General features: G+C 49.5%; 1 protein-coding gene across 4 annotated transcripts in view; it reads right to left on the bottom strand.

The window, feature by feature from the left end:
- The window catches only part of LOC122364609 (formin-like protein 20), a 38,862-nt gene that overhangs the window by 749 nt on the left and 19,287 nt on the right, over positions 1-18,826 (bottom strand). For all 4 annotated transcript variants that reach the window (XM_043335182.1, XM_043335180.1, XM_043335183.1 and 1 more), the window contains exons 3-10: positions 5,421-5,540; positions 4,797-5,004; positions 3,176-3,919; positions 3,005-3,087; positions 2,657-2,707; positions 1,589-2,409; positions 1,030-1,194; positions 155-666 (exon numbers count right to left, since the gene is read on the bottom strand). In XM_043335182.1, coding sequence (XP_043191117.1) covers positions 155-666; positions 1,030-1,194; positions 1,589-2,409; positions 2,657-2,707; positions 3,005-3,087; positions 3,176-3,919; positions 4,797-5,004; positions 5,421-5,540 — 2,704 coding nt within the window. The remainder of the gene's footprint in view (positions 1-154; positions 667-1,029; positions 1,195-1,588; positions 2,410-2,656; positions 2,708-3,004; positions 3,088-3,175; positions 3,920-4,796; positions 5,005-5,420; positions 5,541-18,826) is intronic.

Genomic DNA, 18,826 nt, shown 5'->3' with positions numbered 1-18,826 from the left:
TTTAAAATAAAACAGAGAACTTCTGTCTAGGCCACCATTTAAAGGCTGGAGGTAAACTGTCAACGAACTGAATTCTGAAAACTGATAGCTCTCATCACGAGCCAACACTGCCGGACGCCCATCCCTGGCCGCCGCGGGCGCTACCATGACTGACCTTGGTCGGCGTACTGGTCCAGACAGAACTCTCGGCGCCCTCCGAACTTCACCTCCAGATGGGGGTAGCGCTGGCTGCCCTGCGCCTGCGCCGTCACCGCCGCCTTGTGCGTCTCGTACGAGACAAACGCATAACAGCCGTCGCGCTGCTCACGGTACAGATCCGTAGCCGGATCGCGCTCCTTGATTCTGATCTTGGTGATGGGGCCGTAGCCGCCAAACATCCTGCGCAGCTCCTCTCTCGTCACACCGGGCGACAGGCCGTTGATGTAGACCACCCGTCGGCCGATGGCGTCCTGCTGGTTGGCGATCTCCTCCTGTCTGCGCCGCTCCTCCCGGCGCTCCTCTTCCCTCCGGCGCCGCTCGCGCTCGCGCTGTTCCCGCTCGTAGCGCCGCTGGGAGCGCCAGTCGCCGCCGCCGCTCTCCGGCCGCCAGCCGCGTGACCGGCTCTGCGAGCGGCGCAGCGGCGAGCGGCTGCGACTGCGTGTTGACGGACGACGCCGCCGCTCCGGCCTGCAAGGGAGAACAGTGAGTCAGACGGAGTGAACACCACGGTACAAACGTGACAGACGAATGGAGCCGACGGGATATGTAAGAGGGACATAAACAAATCTTACGGGCCCCAAGTCAGCCACGATCATCTCTCAAACAGGCAACAGCTTAATCACTCGTCATGTAACAGCAAAATACACAAAACTGGGTTGACTAGGATGGTGCTCTAAGGCCTATATCAAACATACATTGCTCCACGCACTTCACATTTGACTGTAGTCTTTTAATAAACCATCCTCCTTCGCTACCTTCCGAACACAACCAAACATCCTATAGCCACTCCTAGCTATCTCCGCCATTTCTCTGCTCCCGTCACCGCCGTACCTGGGCTCGAAGTCAGCCGGGTTGTAGCGCAGCGGGTCGTCGGGACTGCGACACCGGCTCTCGGAGCTGCTGCGGCTGCTGCTGGCAGAGCTCGACGAGTCGGACGAGGTCGACGAGGCGACGCTGCGGTCCGAGCCGCTCGTGTGCCGCCGCCGCGAACTCGACCTGTGGGTGCGGTCGGAAGAGACGTCAGTCGTGGTTTGAAGGAATAGCGAATCGTCCTGCAGGGGAAAAAGGGTACGGAGAGCCAGCTGCACAGCTCAATGTTGTAAGGGCGAGATTCTGAAGACTTCCTAATTGAAGAGCAATACACGTCAAGGCTTGGAACTCAACAGCATACACGACCCTATCCCTTACCGCACATTTGTGTCATCATACACAACTAAAAATAATACGAAGATCACTGAAACTTTACATTTATCGAGTTATACCGCTGGGAATGCCTCAGTAGTTATCTACATAGCTCATGTACACAAGGAGCACAAATTCGCGCAGTCGCTGCCGGATCACAGATTGTCCCCACCCCGCAGTCGTCCTCTCCTCCCCGGCAGACACCCACCTGTCCCTATCTCTGCTGCGTCGCGGCGACTCGGCCGGGGTATCCAGGCGGTAGCCTCGCGGCGGACTGCTGTGGCGTGTTCTCGCCACCTCGTGCTGTGGAGGAGGCGGCGGGGGCGGCGGGGGAGGAGCGGTAGCCGGCGGCGGCGGAGGTACGGCAGCCGGCGGCGGCGGAGGTACCACAGCCGGCGGCGGAGGGGGCAGTGTAGGTGGTGGCGGCGGTGGCCGCGTTGGCAGCTCGCTAGGTGGAGGTGGACGGCGTTCGATTGTCTCTTGCTTGACGGGACGGGCTGGTGGTGGCACTGGCAGTGGGGCCCGCACTGGGGTGGACACTGGTGCTGGTACAGGGGCCGGGACAGGCGCGGGGACAGGCGTCGGAACCGGCTCAAACGTCAACATTGGCATAGACGCGGGCACCGGTACGGGAGCCACTACAGGGGCCGGCACCGGTTTCGGCACTGGAGTTGGAGTTGACATTGGAGTTGACACGGGCACCTCCACCGCAGGGACGACCGCCGCCTGCGGCGGGGACCGGGCGGCCGGAGAGGCGCACCGGCTGCTCAGGGCGCTCCTGCGCTGACGGTACTCGGTCAGGCTCAGTTTCTTCCTAGAGGGCTGTTTTCCATCGCCAGACGGCACGCCACGCACGTACGGCGGCACCTTCTCGAGGAGCGGTGAGCGCGGAGCCACCGGCCGGTCCAGGTAGTCGGGAACCTTGCGCAGCGTGTCGCCCTCACCGCCCGGTACAGGGGAGGAGGCGCCTGAGCTGCCCCGCGAGCAGTAGCTGTGGTCCCACAGCGCCTGACGCAACGGGGAGCTCGTCTGCAAGCAGAAGAAGTGGCGGGTTAGTGCTGGTTGTTTTGAGAATTGTACCTACACAGGTGAACAATTGACACAAAATATGAAGGCAAAACGAAAAAAACGTAATTTGCGCATACACTTCGTCCTTCCATGTCCATTATAATTGTATTCATAACTCAAAACTATCAAAGATGAATTCCTAAAAACTTATCAACCGCTGAAAACTCATACCAACACGGAACCCAACACGAGTGATGAGCTGACTTACCTGAGACGGAGGTTCCGAAGTCACCGAGCGATCCGACGAGTCAGCCGACGTCTGAAAAACGGCCTCGATCAGCATAACTCTTCAACAGGGGACGAGCACACACAGCGGATGTCAACATATTTTGCAAAGTTCCCTTTCTAACTTGACAAAAAACAGATACTAACTGTAACAAAGCCAGCCTTAATTGGTTCCACTCATCTCTAGCCCACAACTTTTTCAGCCTCGAAATCCAGTCACCACCACATTCTCCAGTAGCAACAGCAACAACAACAACAAAATATTCCCCATTCCCGTCTGCTTCCCTTCCCCAGGGGTCTGAGCTCTACCTATCCTGTCCGTCTCACGCACCTCCTGAATGGGCGGCAGCGGGCCGTCGCCGGCGCCCGACTGCGACGTGCGACGCACGTGTTTGACCAGCAGCTCGCATTGCGCTGAAACAGAACGGGCGCCCCGTGAGCGGTGAAGGGACGGCGCGGCGGCGGCGGAGGCACCCTCGAAGGCCGGAGTCCCCGTACTTACTGCGTAGCTGCGACACTGCCTCCGTGGAGCCGATGCTCTCAGTCTCGCTGCAGGTGCTTCCGGCGCTGCCCACACTGATTGATGACGAGCCACAGTCGGTGGAGGCCGACGCCGTTGCGGGGAGTTCTGGAGTCTGCGGGGCTTCCTCGGAACCCAGCGGAGGCGGGGGCGGCGGTGGAGGCGGCTCGGCTGACGGTGAAGCAGCCGTCGCCGGCGGCGGTGTAGCGGTTGGCGTCGGTCCCCCAGTGTACTGTTCGCTGATTTTCTTGGCACGTCGGGCAGTGGTCTTCAGCCGGCTGCGGGCCTGGCGGGCCTCATTCAGCAGCAGTCGTTTCAGTTTCGGGTCCGTCTCCTCCGTGGCACGTTTCTTCAGTGACACGATCAGGGCTCGCAGTGATCCTCCGTCGCGTCCGGCGGCCTGTGGAGCCTCAGCGGCCGCAGACGGAGTGGCCGGCCGGGAGCCGGACGGCGTGACGCGGCGGCTGACGGGAGCCGACGCCAGCACGCGGCGGCCCTCCTGAGCCTTCAGCCGCAGCCCCGCCGTCACACTCGGCTTCAGCAGCGACTGGCCAGCGCGCACCGTCTGCATGGTCCGTGGCGGAGGCGGGGGCGGCGGCGGCAGCTGCGGCTCCTGTTTCACCACCACCGGAGCAGGGCTGACCGGGCAGCTGTGACTCTCACCAGCTGGCTCCAGCTGCTCTTCAAAAAACGCCAACAGGTCCTCACGCGACTGAGCAGTGATGCCTGTAACGACACACAGGCAGCGCGAGCCGCGCGCCGACGAGCGGGGTTAGTCAGCTATCGAGCGGGCGCGTTCTCCACTCCAGGCCACCGAGCAAGCACAGCGGACAGACGGGGACGGGGAAGGGTACACGCACGCACGCACCCACGCACACATGTCTCAGGCGGGATTAGTCTAGTCTAGTCTCGGACCAAAGTCTCTACAATCACAGTCTGTGTGTCTATGTATAACGGGACTGGGCAACCTCAGACAAACGCTGGAGCTATTCTAACCGACAGAGATGCAGAAACTGTGTGACGAGTGACTTGTAAGGTGGCATACCTCCAAGAAGTAAAGATAACATAATCCGGCGGACAGTTGGCATCCCTAAACGTTGAGACTCCGCGACAGACAATCCTCTTCGACGAAACATAAGAAATAAGAGGCATGCGTGTCCACGACCCCAGAAAACCTGCGGCCGATAAGTTGATTAGTGCCCGTGTCAGTCGAAGTTTGAGAGAATGATATTAGAGATGTTAAAATGTTAGAATGGTGCTAGGATGGAAAAGAAAGATGAAATTGAAATGGTGCAAAATGTTAATAAGCGCTGAAGATATTTATATCAGTCGAAAGGAAAGACATATTCAATATTTACCCAGTGAACGCTGAGATAACAAAAAGAAACTATGAGCTGCAACTAAGTAGAAAGTAAGTAGAAAGTAGAAACAATGTCACAAGTCCGAGGCACAGTTTGCTGCATCTCCGCCACGTGACTCCAGTACTCGAGCCATTGCCAGCCCACACAAACACAGACAAACACAAACAAAAAACAAACACCCATCTATCTCTATCCATCTATCCACCTATTCTTTCCCATTCCACCACAGAAAACCCACTCACCGCCTTCCGGCATCGGCGACGGCGGCGGCGCCGGAGTCTGGGCGGGGGCGGTGGTGGCGGAGGCCACCTCGTCAAACAGCTGGGCGGCAATGTCGGGTAGCAGCGGGTCGTCCGCCGGCGGACCCGTCATCAGCGAGCCCAGGTCCATGCCCAGGCCGCTGTCTCCGAACAGAGAGTGGTGCATCTCGCGGTCCAGGGTCTCGCCCACCTATGGGGAGTACAGGGTTAGCCCTCAACGACCGCGGGGAGCGGACGGGTCAGCGGTGAGCTAGGGGGCACTAGGTTAAACTGGTGGCCCATCAGAGCCATGGCACGGTGCCGCTGAGATAGTATCTATGCAAACAGTCCCGGGAACGCCCAGATATCACGCCATTATGGCTGTGACGTAACATTGCAGATAGCCGACGCTGCCGGCTGATTGCTGGTATCGTTTGCAGGGGGGGCTGCAAGGGAACTGCGCTATTAGTTAGACCTGGCACACTGTCCTGCATCCGCACAATGGAATACGATCTAATAAATGTGTCTCGCATTAAACACAGTGGAAAGTTCAGTACAAGTGGAAAGTCTTCGATGGTTATTTTGGCCGGCTGAGCACCAACACACGGAGGACGGCCGCGTACTTACATCGTCTGTGAAGCTGAAGAAGTCGTTGAAGGACATGTCCGTCAGGTCCATGTCGCTGGTGATTGCGGCGCCCAGCAGCGGCTGGCTCTCTGCCGCGTCCTGCGCCTGGCCGGACGCCATCTGTTGACAGAAAAGGGCAACTTGTCAGTGCTGACACCTGTTGGACGGAGCGCAAACTAACGGCGGCGGAGCTGGTGGATCACATATTTCACACGTGAATTTTCACATGGCTACTCACAATGAGCAAGGTTCCGTCTCTAAACTCACACACAGAACAAAGAATGACCCGTCAATTTTACCACCAGTATAACGCCTTTTGGGGCAACTAACGGAGCGAGCGAGAGGGTGGGCCTTGCACGTGCGAAATTGCGAGGGGGTACCTCCAACTGACTTGTGCACGGCACCCTACTAACCGGTCTCTAGCGACGTGCCAAATTTGGGCACAATTGGCCCAGCCGTTCTCGAGATCTGGAAGCGGCACCCTGCACGTGCGCACGTGCAAAATGGGTCCCAACTGACTTGTGCACGGCACCCTACTAACCGGTCCCTAACTGTGTACCAAATTTGAGCGCAATCGGTCGCGCCGTTCTCGAGATCTGGAATCGACCCCTGCACGTGCGCACGTGCAGCAGCACCCCAACTCTGGCACATGGATATGCATTGCCTAGTGGGTGCCTACCTACATGCCAACTTTCAGCGCAATCGGCCAAGTAGTTACCGAGATATTGCAACAATTACAAAAGTGACACCTCTTCGTTTTGCACGTGGCACGTGCATAAGGGGTCACCCACATGCATCGGGAATAGTACAATACTTGGTAGAAGGAATGAAGCTACCCTACAAAAATTACCGCGTGTAAATCGGTCAAGTGGTTGCTGAGATACAAGCGTCTCAAAATCGTGACCACGGCCGGCCGGCCGGCCGCTCATACTCAGAAATTTCCGTTAATCTAAGGAAAGACTCCGCTCGCTTCGCTCGCTCCGTAACCAGTATAACGCCTTTTGGGGCGACTAACGGAGCGAGCGAGAGGGTGGGCCTTGCACGTGCGAAAATTCGAGGGGATACCTCCAGCTGACTTGTGCACGACACCCGGTTCCAGTGTTCTAAAATTGGATTTTGGTTGGGTGTGACGATGATGACCAAAAAATCTAGGATGAGAAAAAAACAAGTGAAAACCTATATCACTTTCGCAATAAAGGCGTAACGCTACGCTGGCTGATAATAAAAGAACATACCATTCCTGACCACCAAAACTAACCGAAAAAGACGATGCAAATAGGTAAGGATGATCTACGGCAGAATTATAACTTTAACATCTGATCGCCAAGTGTTTCTAAATCCGTCCCATTTTATCCCAACATTTGTGTTTGATTGAGACTAATGAATTTAAGAATCACCCTTGTCTCTTATACAGCAAAGAATGAATACCTACTTCAACCAGTGAGATTTCATTTTCCTCACAAGTCAAAATGCATTGTCACAATTGAATGACAGTCCAGTGGCCATCCTTCTCCTAGCCTTAAATCAATGCCTTCCTTTCCGTTTCAGATGCAGACAGCAGATATTACCGTCAGCATCTGCTAAGTTCCTACTCATGCTTACTGGCACGGATCCAGGACGGTCCTTCTGCCTGTATATTTCTCCTAAAGATCATCCGCGGACCTCCATCCTCGCGACGCCAGTCGCCATCATGCGAGCGAACTAGGTCTTTAAGAAGCAGAAGATGCAATGATTCTGTTGAAATCTGTTATCATATCTTAAAGGGACCCTCCCACCTTAACATAAGTTTTGAGTTGAGATAGCCAAGTTTGCGGCCAGGCTCAGAAACCACCATTTATCCTGGTCGCAACCCCCGCAGCTTTATGGTGTTCAAGAAATTTCTTCCCTTTACTTGCAGGGTGGGACCAGCGTGGTCCCTATCTCTTAACCATTACGGGAATCTGATGACGTCATCAGGCTTTCGAACGTCCCTTAAATGTTTGACTAAAACGTTTTGTAGCACGCGGTGGTATATGCTGCTTTGCGCGCAACAAATGCCGCACTTTCAAATAAAGTCGCTAGGAACAGCGGAGATCCCAAAAAGTAAACAAAAGTAAAAGTCTAATATCTTGAAAACCGGTGAATATTTTTCGATGAAATTTGGTAGATATTCGTTTTTGCTCTTTCTGAACCGAGCGGCATCACTTTCATGCCAATTCATTAACTTTTTTGAAGGTGGGAGGGTCCCTTTAAGGAGGGTGGGGGAGGGGCGGGGGAGGGAGCTCTCCCTATATGCAGGCTTTGGTTCTAGTCACTGGTCAAGGTATCTGGTCTGGTGTAGTGTAATTTGCCATGTGGATAAGTTTTCTTTCATTTTTAAGCAAAGGAAGTGGCAAGGAACCTGTCGTTGCCGTTGCAAAGGGTATCATTCGGTCGTCCTGTATTATTGATTTAGTGCAGTTGACTCAGACTGTGTAATGCGTGAGGCGTGGTCATCACTGTGACACTGTCAGACATAAAATCTTAGGTAATCATGATACCCTGATGGGCAGTTTGTTGACGTAACTGATCGCTATGAAACCAGAAACCGTATAACTCATGTGTTCTGGCCTCTGGGACGTTTTGCGCCTACAATATGGCAGCACTGCTTCCAAGATTACTGTATATTTGAGATAATATGCGGCAATATAAGTACGTAGTTTTCGTTCGCATCTGACCTGGTAACATTCGTACAGTGTACAAATATAGCTTTGAGCTTTCCATTTTCAACAGATATGACAATGGCTGGATAATACTGGAAATGGTGCCTTCGCTCTGAGCACACGGAACGGGACGCAGTATTGAGTATGCAATTGCAGTCGCACTATGCAGCATGACATACGCCGGAAATCTCCCGGCCCGAACGCCGGAACGGCCAGCGATAGTCGGTACTCATTACGCATAGTGAAAATGGAAACGGTGTCAGCGCAACTCTTCGAAAGGAACGGTGCACTACATGAGACTAGAAAAAGGGTCACTGATTAGGGCACCCCAAACGGAACGATGTGCACTGCGCAGCATAATGCGCAACATCGCAATAAAAAGTGTGCAACTAACCAGGGCATCCGTATCGGAACGGAACGGGACGCAAAAAAAAATGATAAAAGGATGCCACCGACCTCATGGCCGGCCACCGAAACGGAGCGGTAGCTACGTATCATGTCACGTGGTAAGTGCTGAGTGAGAGAGCGTCACTGATCAGTGATCAGTGATCAGAGCACCCGCAACAGAACGGAGGGCATCAGTGATCACTGATCAGAGCAACTGCAACGGAACGGAGGGCATCACTGATCAGGACATCAGGACATAATGCGAGCCGACATACGCCGAATCGCGATTCCGGCCAAACATGGCCTCAAGAAATAGGTCACAGGTCAAAGGTCATTTGGGTCAGGAATATGAGATTTTCAGAGTAGGTGTCCAATTAATTGACTCGAGGGTCCTGAAAGTTTCGTCGCGATCGGCCTTTTTTTCGCGAGTTATTCTCGAAAAAAAAACGAGGGAGTGGTTCGTTCGACCCCCCCCCCTACGGGCGAGGGATAATTTATTAAAAAGCTAGGGCTTTCTTAATCCAATCTACCAGCTTCAGAACATGTATTGGGCAGATCTGGGAATACCGTATCTTAAATTTATCCCTAGAGGTGTGCCAAGGTATCCTTTCACTCATCTTGGCTTTCCCTCGGCCGAACGCTTCGTGTTTAAAAACCTCTAGAAACTAATTGAAATGAATAATTGGCGGTAAGATTATTGCAAAAGCATGAGAAATTAACGTAAAATACATCATTACCGGTCTTATAATCTCATTTCGCGTATGAAACCTGCCAGAGGCCACAGAGTTTCATATTCATCCCCAGGGTGTGCCAGGGTGGCGTGTCAGTCATCTTGAACCCCTGCCCGACCCGACGCCTCGAGTTTTAAAGACATCTAAAAACTAATAACGTTAATAATTTGTTGTGAAATTGATATAATATGATCAGAAAAGAACGCAGAATAAATAAGTATCGGTCTCAAAACATTATTTTGCCTATGAAACCAGCCAGAGCCCGCGGAGTTTTAGATTCATCCCTAGGGTGTGCCCAGGGCAGACTTGTAAATGACTCAAATTTTTTTTGAGTCGATTCTTTGTTTGAGTCTGGAAATTTGAATCGATTCATCAAACGACTCATGATGTTAAATTTAATTGATTCGAATCAACTCATGACTCATCAAGTTCCTCGATAAAATGATTCGAATCAACTCATGACTCGAGCAACTAGCCAACGGAATGATTCGAATCAACTCATGACTCACACATTTTGATGAATCTATTCAAATCAACTCATGACTCACACAACATTTTTATTGAACTTATTTCATTCAACCCATGACTCACTATAGGCATTTGTTGATTATTTGACTCAAAGCTATGATAAAATGAATATGCCGCATACCACAATTGTATTAAGCAGCATAGTAGCCTTGACCAAAGATTCAAGCAGCTACCTAGTAGGACTAGGTACATAGGTACCTACTTTGGCAAACATGGTTGATGCAGTTTCCAGTTCCTAAGTCACAATTCCACTTTTGAATTCTAATATTCCTGCAGATTGGGCTACCTATTCTGTAGCATACTGGTCACTGGTCAGTCTTGCTTCAATTTCTTATCTTGTCACCTACAACAAAGCAAACAAGTTCTAACTGCAAGCAGTCCAGAAAATACTTCAAATGTTTGTACACATCACTTCCATTCAGTTTGCTGTACACACCCAACAATATTTTGGGCTGTAGAAATCAAATACCAATAACATATGAGGTAAGTATGACTGAAATCCATTTATAATGGACACAAATCCAATTGAAGCAAGGCTGACCAGTTGCAAATCTTACCTGCCTTTTCAAAGACATTGACATACCAATTACCAAAGTCACTGTGCCCACCGGAAATCGCAGTTCATGTCTGATACCCATGGCCTTGGTTTGATATTTAAATGCATTTCATAACTCAATCAGCTTTGAAATTATTTCTATCTGTATGAAATGAATCTAAGGCATTCTCCAGAAGCCGTGATATTGAACAGATTTTTAGCCAACTGGCGCCGCATGGTGGCGCTAGCAGAGCGTATAACACTAGCGCTCTACCAAGGCTATATAAACCAGGTAGAACGTTCCCGACGAAAAAGTGGTGACAAGCGATAATTAGTAGCCGCGACCCTCACTTGTTCAAAACTATATCCGCAAGCAGCATTTACAGGCTAGCGGAAATCGACCAATCGGCGTTCGGCAATACTCGACGCTGATTGGCCCGATGCTCGTGACGAAATTGCGGGGGACTGTAGCTATTCCCCTATGGCGTTTAATAGACTTACGGCTTTTGAAGGGGATTTATACCAGTTTTTGTTGGGTTTGAGGCCATTTTTGAGCTTGGATATTCTTTCTGTGACTTTTGACTGTGTAATAACGACATTTAATCATAACATTTCTATATACTACCGGTGTCACATCGGCCAAAAAGACCGTAAGTACATGGGATAGACGGACCACTGCTGATGGGGCCACACATGTCGGCGTGTGATCATCGGAGGTCCATGAGGGCTCGACATAGGCCCTTCATGGGTCGGTATAGGCCCGGTGGGTCCAGTGCAAGCCTATCAGGGGCCGGTGCTGATCCAACAGGGCCCAGTGGAATATAATGTAAGGCTGTCTAGGGACGTTGAGGGCTCATGGAGGCCATATAGGACCAATAGGGACCACATAAGTCAATCAGGGGCCATTTAGGCCAATGAAGGCACTTCAGGGGACTTGAAAAGGTCATTCAAGAGCTGTGGTGGGCCCATGAGGGGACGATATTGGTCCAGCAGGTGCAGTCAGGGGATGTTGTACGGGTTTCTTAGTGGCCCATTTGGGCATATCAGTGACCAATTTGGACCCAGCAGGGGGCTTTGTAGACCTATCAGGGGCTGGTGATGGTTCATCAGGGGCCAGCGTTAGTCCATCGGGGCACGGCATATGCCCATCAGAGGTAATTGCGAGCCCACGCTGAACAATGATGGCCCTTCAACGGCCCCTAATGGATCTACATTGACCCATGGGCCATGATGTGTCATGTATGCCCCTATGACAGGCCTACTCAGACCCCTGATGGACATTCCCGGCCTCTGATGACCCTATACTGAATGCTGATGGGGCTCTAAGTTTCTCCAATAACCCTTCGTCAACCCATTATTACCATACGCTGGCACTAGGGGCCCCACATCAGCCGCACGGCAGTCCGTGCCATGACAGCATGTCTTTTCGGCCGATATTACATCGGTAATATTTATTAAAATCATGATCTTATGGTGTCATTATATAGCTAACAGTCATAAGAAATATATTTCAACTCGAAAACAGTTCCAAACAGCATATAATTTTAAAGAAACTCCTCCGAAATCCAAAAGCCTATTCGGGTCCATAGAGAATAACTGCGGTCCCCCACAATTTCGTCACGAGCGTCGGACCAATCAGCGTCGAGTGCTGCCGAGCGCTGATTGGTGAATTTTCCGCTAGCGTGTAAGTACTGCTCGCGGAACAAGAGTTCGTCGACAATCCTCCACAAACGTCTGTCACCATTTTTTGTAATGCTAAACAGCCGGAGCGTACCCCCCTGCGCTCTACTAGCGCCATCATACGGCAACAGCTGGCAAATAACTGAGTCAATACCAATGCCATTCTCCAAGGCCAATGATTCCGTGTTGATATGAAAACGGCGCATTTGAGCGTCATATATGCTAAGCCTTACGCACGCTAATCTACTGCATAAAGGTAACAATGGGGTTGGGAACTCGATTTTTTAAGAATGCATGAAAATGATCAAACTATTTCCACAGAATTTATGGTGCATACCATTGCCTCATAAAATCAATAAGCTGAGAGAAATGGGGGAAGAAAGATAGGAAACTTGTTTTGAAAAGTTCTTGAAAAAAGATGCTCTTGATGCTGTTACGTCACATGTCACCTTCTGCGGTTGACAAATAATGGCGCATCTGGCGCACCACAGATTACATGTTATATCAATGGGTGAAAGATGTTGTTTGCTTCACTCTGCCATTCGCGCTGTTTTTAACTTTAAATTATGCTAAAACATTTACGGATGAAATGTTCAGTGTCAAAAATTGATGTGTCTGCCGTGTACTATATTCCCACTTAACATGAGCGCGTGATAAACATTTTATGTACCTCGAATTTTCAAATGATAAAGGTGATGAATCGGAGGATGCTGAAAAGCAAAAGCTCATTCCAATATTTGGACTACTTTACGATTAAAATGTTTACATTCCTGTCATCTTATTGATCATTTATTTGTTCTTTTTTATGAAAATAACTTAAGGCGTTGAGAACCGAGGTAATTTCTATCTACCGTGCCTTAACTTACCAGCAACAGCAATCTATCTACGCCCTACGGTGGCAAGGGAGACTGTGAAAGAAGCGTAAGATGGATTCTAAGCAATTCTTTTGTGATATACTGAAGGTCAAAGTGCAGAGGAGAGCGTACAAGTCCTGTTTTGTGCCAGGCTGCTGCAGTAGCACTTATGAAACTCCGAAAACGATCTTCGTTCATGTCCCAAACAACATTACCCTGAGGAGATGATCGTCTGCAATAGCAGGAAGAGCTGATGCAAGTACTTTGAAATCCACTATCAAGTCGGTGCTATTGTTGTAATGATCACTGTGAGGTGAGATATTTTGTGCAAGGGCTGGGTGTAATGCCCAGGAAATGACCTCCATTCGCCCCCTGACCGGTCAGGGTTATAAAATTTCAGTGGATGGCGGTCCGTTTGGGGTTCAGATGTCAATTGTATTTTGTTACTGTCAAACAATACATGTTATGCTGGCAGCGAATGTGTGTAACGTCGTTTTTCGAAACAGAAGTTAGAACTGTAACGGCAGAGTGCTTGCTGGTCTCATCGTAAGTATTGTAAGTGTTGTAAGCAAAAGCATTGTCAATATTGTAAGTATTGTGAGCATTGATGTATGGTAGATATCACCTCACATGATCTCGGCTCAGATAACCCTCTCCGGTGTCCCTGTCAGTAAATGGCACCTGGATCATTACAGATAAGATAATTTGTCATAATTCTGAAAGAATTGGGTGGTTTTGACTCGTTTACTCGAGGTGCAGGTCGCATTTCAATACTTTTCCATAGGCTTGCAATGTAAAGGTCACGACTTTGACCTAACCTCAGGTCACAGATAAAAAATTCTGAGATATACAAACGACACATACTGCAGGTACTGTTTTGAAGACTTGATGAGAGGAAATAACTTCGTGAAAAACTCAAGCTCTGACGTGTTTGCAAACTTTTCTGAGGTGGGGTCAACAAACCCGCTCTGGTTACCTGACCTGACCTGACCCGGCATTTTTTTTTTTTTTTTGCTGAGATGTGCGCAATGAGCATTTAGGAAAAGTCACCAAATATGAGCTGAATGTCTCGCGGCGTTTGGCAATTGTACAAGAAAATCCTGAAAGGTCTCCCCGTCCGAAATAGGGTTAATGTGCCTATGAAGAGTTACAGATGCCAAACATACCCAGATCTAAGACTGCAGTTCCCAGCGCCGCTGCAATGTTTTTAAAACAAACATACATAGGACATACAAACATGTTTATTTGCATCTGTTTTGGATAATAGCAACTCATGGCGCCATCACCGGCGATAACTGTTAGGATTTGAGATATATTTTTATTTAGGCCATTAGTTTGGCTGTAATGTTTATTAATATTAGTTGGGCGGAGTTTGGTAGTTTTTTATTTAACTTGTGGTATGTTGTGCTGATTGCGGGTTGTTCAAACCTTTCAAATGTAAGGACCTTATTGAACTCAACCCTACCCCTACACTACCCTACATACGACTGGACGCTTTCTTAGCCCACAAGCATCACGACGCCGAGATGGAATGTAGCCGAGAAATCACCCTCGCCATCTGCTCTAGAGCTAATCGTGTGGGGCGGCGTGTGGGGCGCCGCTTAGCCTATGGGGGTGCACTTCTAGTGGGTGGGGGACGGGGTGCACCTGCACCCCTTTCATATGGAAAGTTACTTCCCTGATTACAGCTCCCCGTATTGCACCTAATCAGGGAACGGCCAGCAAACGAAGGAACTATTTCTGGATGACAGGCGAATAACCGCTCACGCAAGGAGCGGAGCTCCGCCCCGTCCAAAGTGGCCAACAAAGCAGAGACAGAGGCAGCATCACATCTTCCATCAAAGAACTGGTTTCTGGCTTGGAAGATGAGCTCCATCTTTGCATCCGAGTCGGTGCTGTCAGGAATCAGCTGGTCTAATGGAGTGAGAGTAGTGAGACGACTAGCTATTGTATCAGAGCTGCCTGGTCTTCGTAACATTTGCACCGATTCTTCTCGATCGGACTCTGAATTCTGTCCCTCCTGCGTATTACTTGAGGCATTGCTATGTAGCTAAGTCTTTGGCAGAGTTTCATTATCCATGCTTTGCAAACAGTGCCATAACAACACAGTTAATTAATCACCAAGCTTCTTTGCAAGTTCCAATACAGTTAAATCGCACGCGATTTGAGTGCAAAAATCAAGAAAAGTGCCAACTTGTTCCCGTAAAATATTTTAAATATTTACCTAAAAAAATGAGTAATTTCCAGATAAAATAACAGCGAAATCAGTTTTCGCTTGCCAATAAAACTCACAGATATTGAAGCTCCATTATTAAAGGAACATTTTAATATATGCCATTCTGGATAAAACTTCTTAGCCACGCAATACCAGCGCAAAATAAAGAGACACTGAAAACACGACCAACCACTCCGATTTACCATAGGAAAATACATAGAAAATGTATGTCTCAACTGCGCCAAATATACAGACAGTTATATACCTACATGTGACGTCATGATTAGCCCGACCAATCAGAAGCAAGTTGTTTTCAGCCACAAATAATTAATTTCTGAACTAACTAGGCATTTTTTTAACAAAGTGATTTTAAATTAAATCATTAAAAATTCTGAGCTTTTTTATTTTACCAAAACATACAGAGCATGCAGATAGGTCCCAACCCTATTTTGGAACACGATCGGGAAGAGGACAAAGTATCCACGGTCTCCACTCTAGCACATACTAAACGCCTAATGACATTGATACAAAGACCCCGAATGCATTGACGAGTAAATGTGCATCAGGAACGGATTTTCCTACTTGTTCATCATAGTGATCATAGGCGGTCCCAGGGGGGGGCCACGGGGGCCATGGCCCCCCCTTTGGTGCTGAAAGGTGGGGCCATACTATCTTTTGGCCCCACCTTTCAGATCGAACAAAAGTCCTAGAAAGCTTTTTGTATGTTTCATTTTCTTTCTTGCGCCATCAAAGGACGTAAATTTTACTCATGAGTGGGCTCAGCTTCGCATTCTGTCAATTTGACGGTCAGCGTCGCTGGCACCGGTTCACGAGCAAGGCCGGATCTTATAAGAATATCAGCGTGGGTTTACTTGAGGCTCTCGTAGGCCCAGCAATGGCTGGCATGAGACCCTCTTCGGCAGTGGCGGGTGGGCCATGCCAAATGAGCGTGGCTCTACGACACTAAAGTAAGACCTCATGGGTTGGTGCGGTGCACCTCAGAAGCCCGGTGGTGACGCCGTATGCCGGCTTGGTTTCTTAAGGATTAGCGTGGGACCTCCGGGGCCTGCATAGAGTTTGCATGAGCTAGTATACAATCTCAGAGGTTTGTGTGTAATGTGTACACAGTGGGGGGGGGGGGCATCAGGGCCATGCCCCCCAAAGGCCAATAAAGGGGGCCATCACATCTTTGCCCCCCCCCCTCAAACAACCGATGGGTCTCCATAGGTGTATGGGGCCCTGGCCCTTATTCGATCGTCACGAGGCTAAAAAAACCACTCCAAGCTATTAATATAGCTCCCACAGCGGTCTTTGAGCGTCCTACACTGACCTCTGAGGGAACTTCAGTGGCGGTCAAGCGCCCACGTTGGCCGCTAAGAGCCCACATCGACCTCTTAAGCCCCACATCTGGCCTATGAGGGTCCCTAACCGGCCTCAGGGGCCCCAACCGGCGTCTGAGCGTCTCACACCGGTCACTGGTGACCTTATTTCTGTCTCTGGTGTCCTAAGACGAACCTTTAGGTGCCAATGAGGGCCCCGCACTGGCTGCTAAAGACCCGATGCCGGCCTCTAAGGGCCTGCATTGGCCTCTGAGGAGGGCCTATCTTGGCCTTTGAGGGCCCTCTGCTGGCCTCTGGGGTCCAACGACGGCTCATGTTGGTCTTTTAGAGCCCCACGCTGACATCTGAGGGCCCCATGTTGGCCTGTAATGAGTAAGGACCCACATTAGCCTCTGAGAGCCCAACTCGGTCTCTGATGGTCTCAAACTACTGGCCTTTGCAGTTTGCAGGCCCTGTACTGGTCTCTGAGGGCCCTAATCTGGCCTCTAAGTGAAAACATACATGGGTTGGCTTCTGAAGATGAGAGGGCTTACGCAGCCTCCTGTACAGCCTTACGTTGGTCCTGATCGAGATCACTTTACGTCCTGATGGTCCCGCGTAGATTCCCTCATATTTCGACATCGGGACCCTATGAGCCGTTGTGGGTCTTGGGGCTGGCAGAGATTGATGAAATCCTCAGGGCTCAGGGCCAGTCTTTTCAGCATGAGGACTAGGCAGGTTGAGTGAGCCCCAATAGAGCCGTTACGAAGCCCGCAGGAGTCGCGCGCGGCCCTCAGATGCCAATTTTGAAAGCCAGGAACCTTTGGTCTCCAGAGGTCGGTGTACCTACTCTCTCCCGCCGCCACACAACTATGTATATGGGTAAATGTCATAGTCTGAAAATGCTCTCTGGGTTTCACATGCTTGTTCAAAGCAAGAGGTAGGTATCTGTACTTTTCCGAATTGTTTTATAGTGGTAAGGTCATAAATCCGCGTGCCCGACCTTCCAGTATATGCTACACCGATCCGTCGCCATGGTGCAGTGGCCCGACCGGGGGAAACACCGTGGGACGGGAAATGGAACTGGTGGTTTTGCCTTAAATTGTGCTTAAAGATTCCACGCAAGAATGACATGGGTGATTGGGTGAAGCATAATTAGTGCCAACTGCGCGGCGCCTCGTGGACGTAAAAAATAGCCGATCACCCCCCCCCCCTCCGGTGACGGATTAATGTTATGTCCCGCGAGTGTGAGTTTGGCCCCCCCTTTTGCTAGCGGCTGCGACCGCCAGTGATAGTGATACGTTTGTAATACGCAATTACTCTGCTCATGGATCCCAGCTCAAAGACGCTAAGATCAAAATCAGGTCAGTCCCAGAAACTTTGGTTTTTATTCTATATCTATAAGTACTAACAACAAATTGTAGTTTGTTTTCTACGTTAATGAATTGGCACTAAGTCATGATCGCAACCTTGCGGTACTTTAATGCCATTTCGATTTTGCAGTACTTTAACGCCAACAAAATTTTGCAGTGTTTTAACGCCTGTCTTGCTATTGGTGTCGACATTTCTGGCGGACCTTACAGTCTGTTTTGTTTCTCTATTTTGATTTTGATTTTCTGGTTTGGGACGTTATATAGTTGATATTTGAAGGACTTATGTATTCCATTCTAAAAACGAATATCTTTTACCAAGAATATTAGCAAAGGTATCAGTATATTTATCTTGTTCCATGTTTGATGTTAGGTTCTGACTGATGAAGTCACTGCTCCATGGATCCCCAGTTCACATCATTTTTAGCAGCTGTAGTAAAAGGGGCTTAGGTGAGCATGAAATTCATTGTTCTTCTTACGCCTTATATTATTAAATATGACCTGAATCTGGTTCTAAAATACAAACTGTGAAGCGAAGTGAGATGACCATGGCATGAGTGTTTTACTTTGCAACACAAGGTTGCTCAATTGGAAAGAAAATATTTTCTTCTTGCGCAGTACACAATTTTCCAAATGAATTTCGGGAACGGGTCCATCTGGTTCCAATGCTGACCTAGTCCGGGTCTGACCGGTTCTGGAAATGTGCCAGTCAGACTGGGTCCGGGTCCGGGTCCCAAAATTTTCCAGTTTTGCCACCTCTAGTACCTAGGTACCAACTGCCAAATGCTTTTGGCTCATTAGGCGCCTGTGCCTGAGCCTCTGAGACTCTTGTAAGTCTGAAATATGGAGTTAAGTGATGGCTAAAGCTGAGGGGGTGATCTAGCATTGATTATTAGGGTGTTGATGGTGACTTGTAAACGACTCAAATTTTTTTGAGTCGATTCTTTGTTTGAGTCTGAAAATTTGAATCGATTCATCAAATGACTCATGATGTTAAATTTAATTGATTCGAATCAACTCATGACTCATCAAGTTCCTCGATGAAGTGATTCGAATCAACTCATGACTCATCGAAAAACGGTTTGATTCTGAGTCGATTCACGAAT

This window comes from Amphibalanus amphitrite, unplaced genomic scaffold (assembly GCF_019059575.1).
Source record: "Amphibalanus amphitrite isolate SeventyFive unplaced genomic scaffold, NRLGWU_Aamphi_draft 000686F_arrow, whole genome shotgun sequence".
NCBI lineage: Eukaryota > Metazoa > Arthropoda > Thecostraca > Balanomorpha > Balanidae > Amphibalanus > Amphibalanus amphitrite.
The sequence above is the reverse complement of the archived record's forward strand: the minus strand, read 5'-3'. Positions and strand labels throughout refer to the sequence as shown.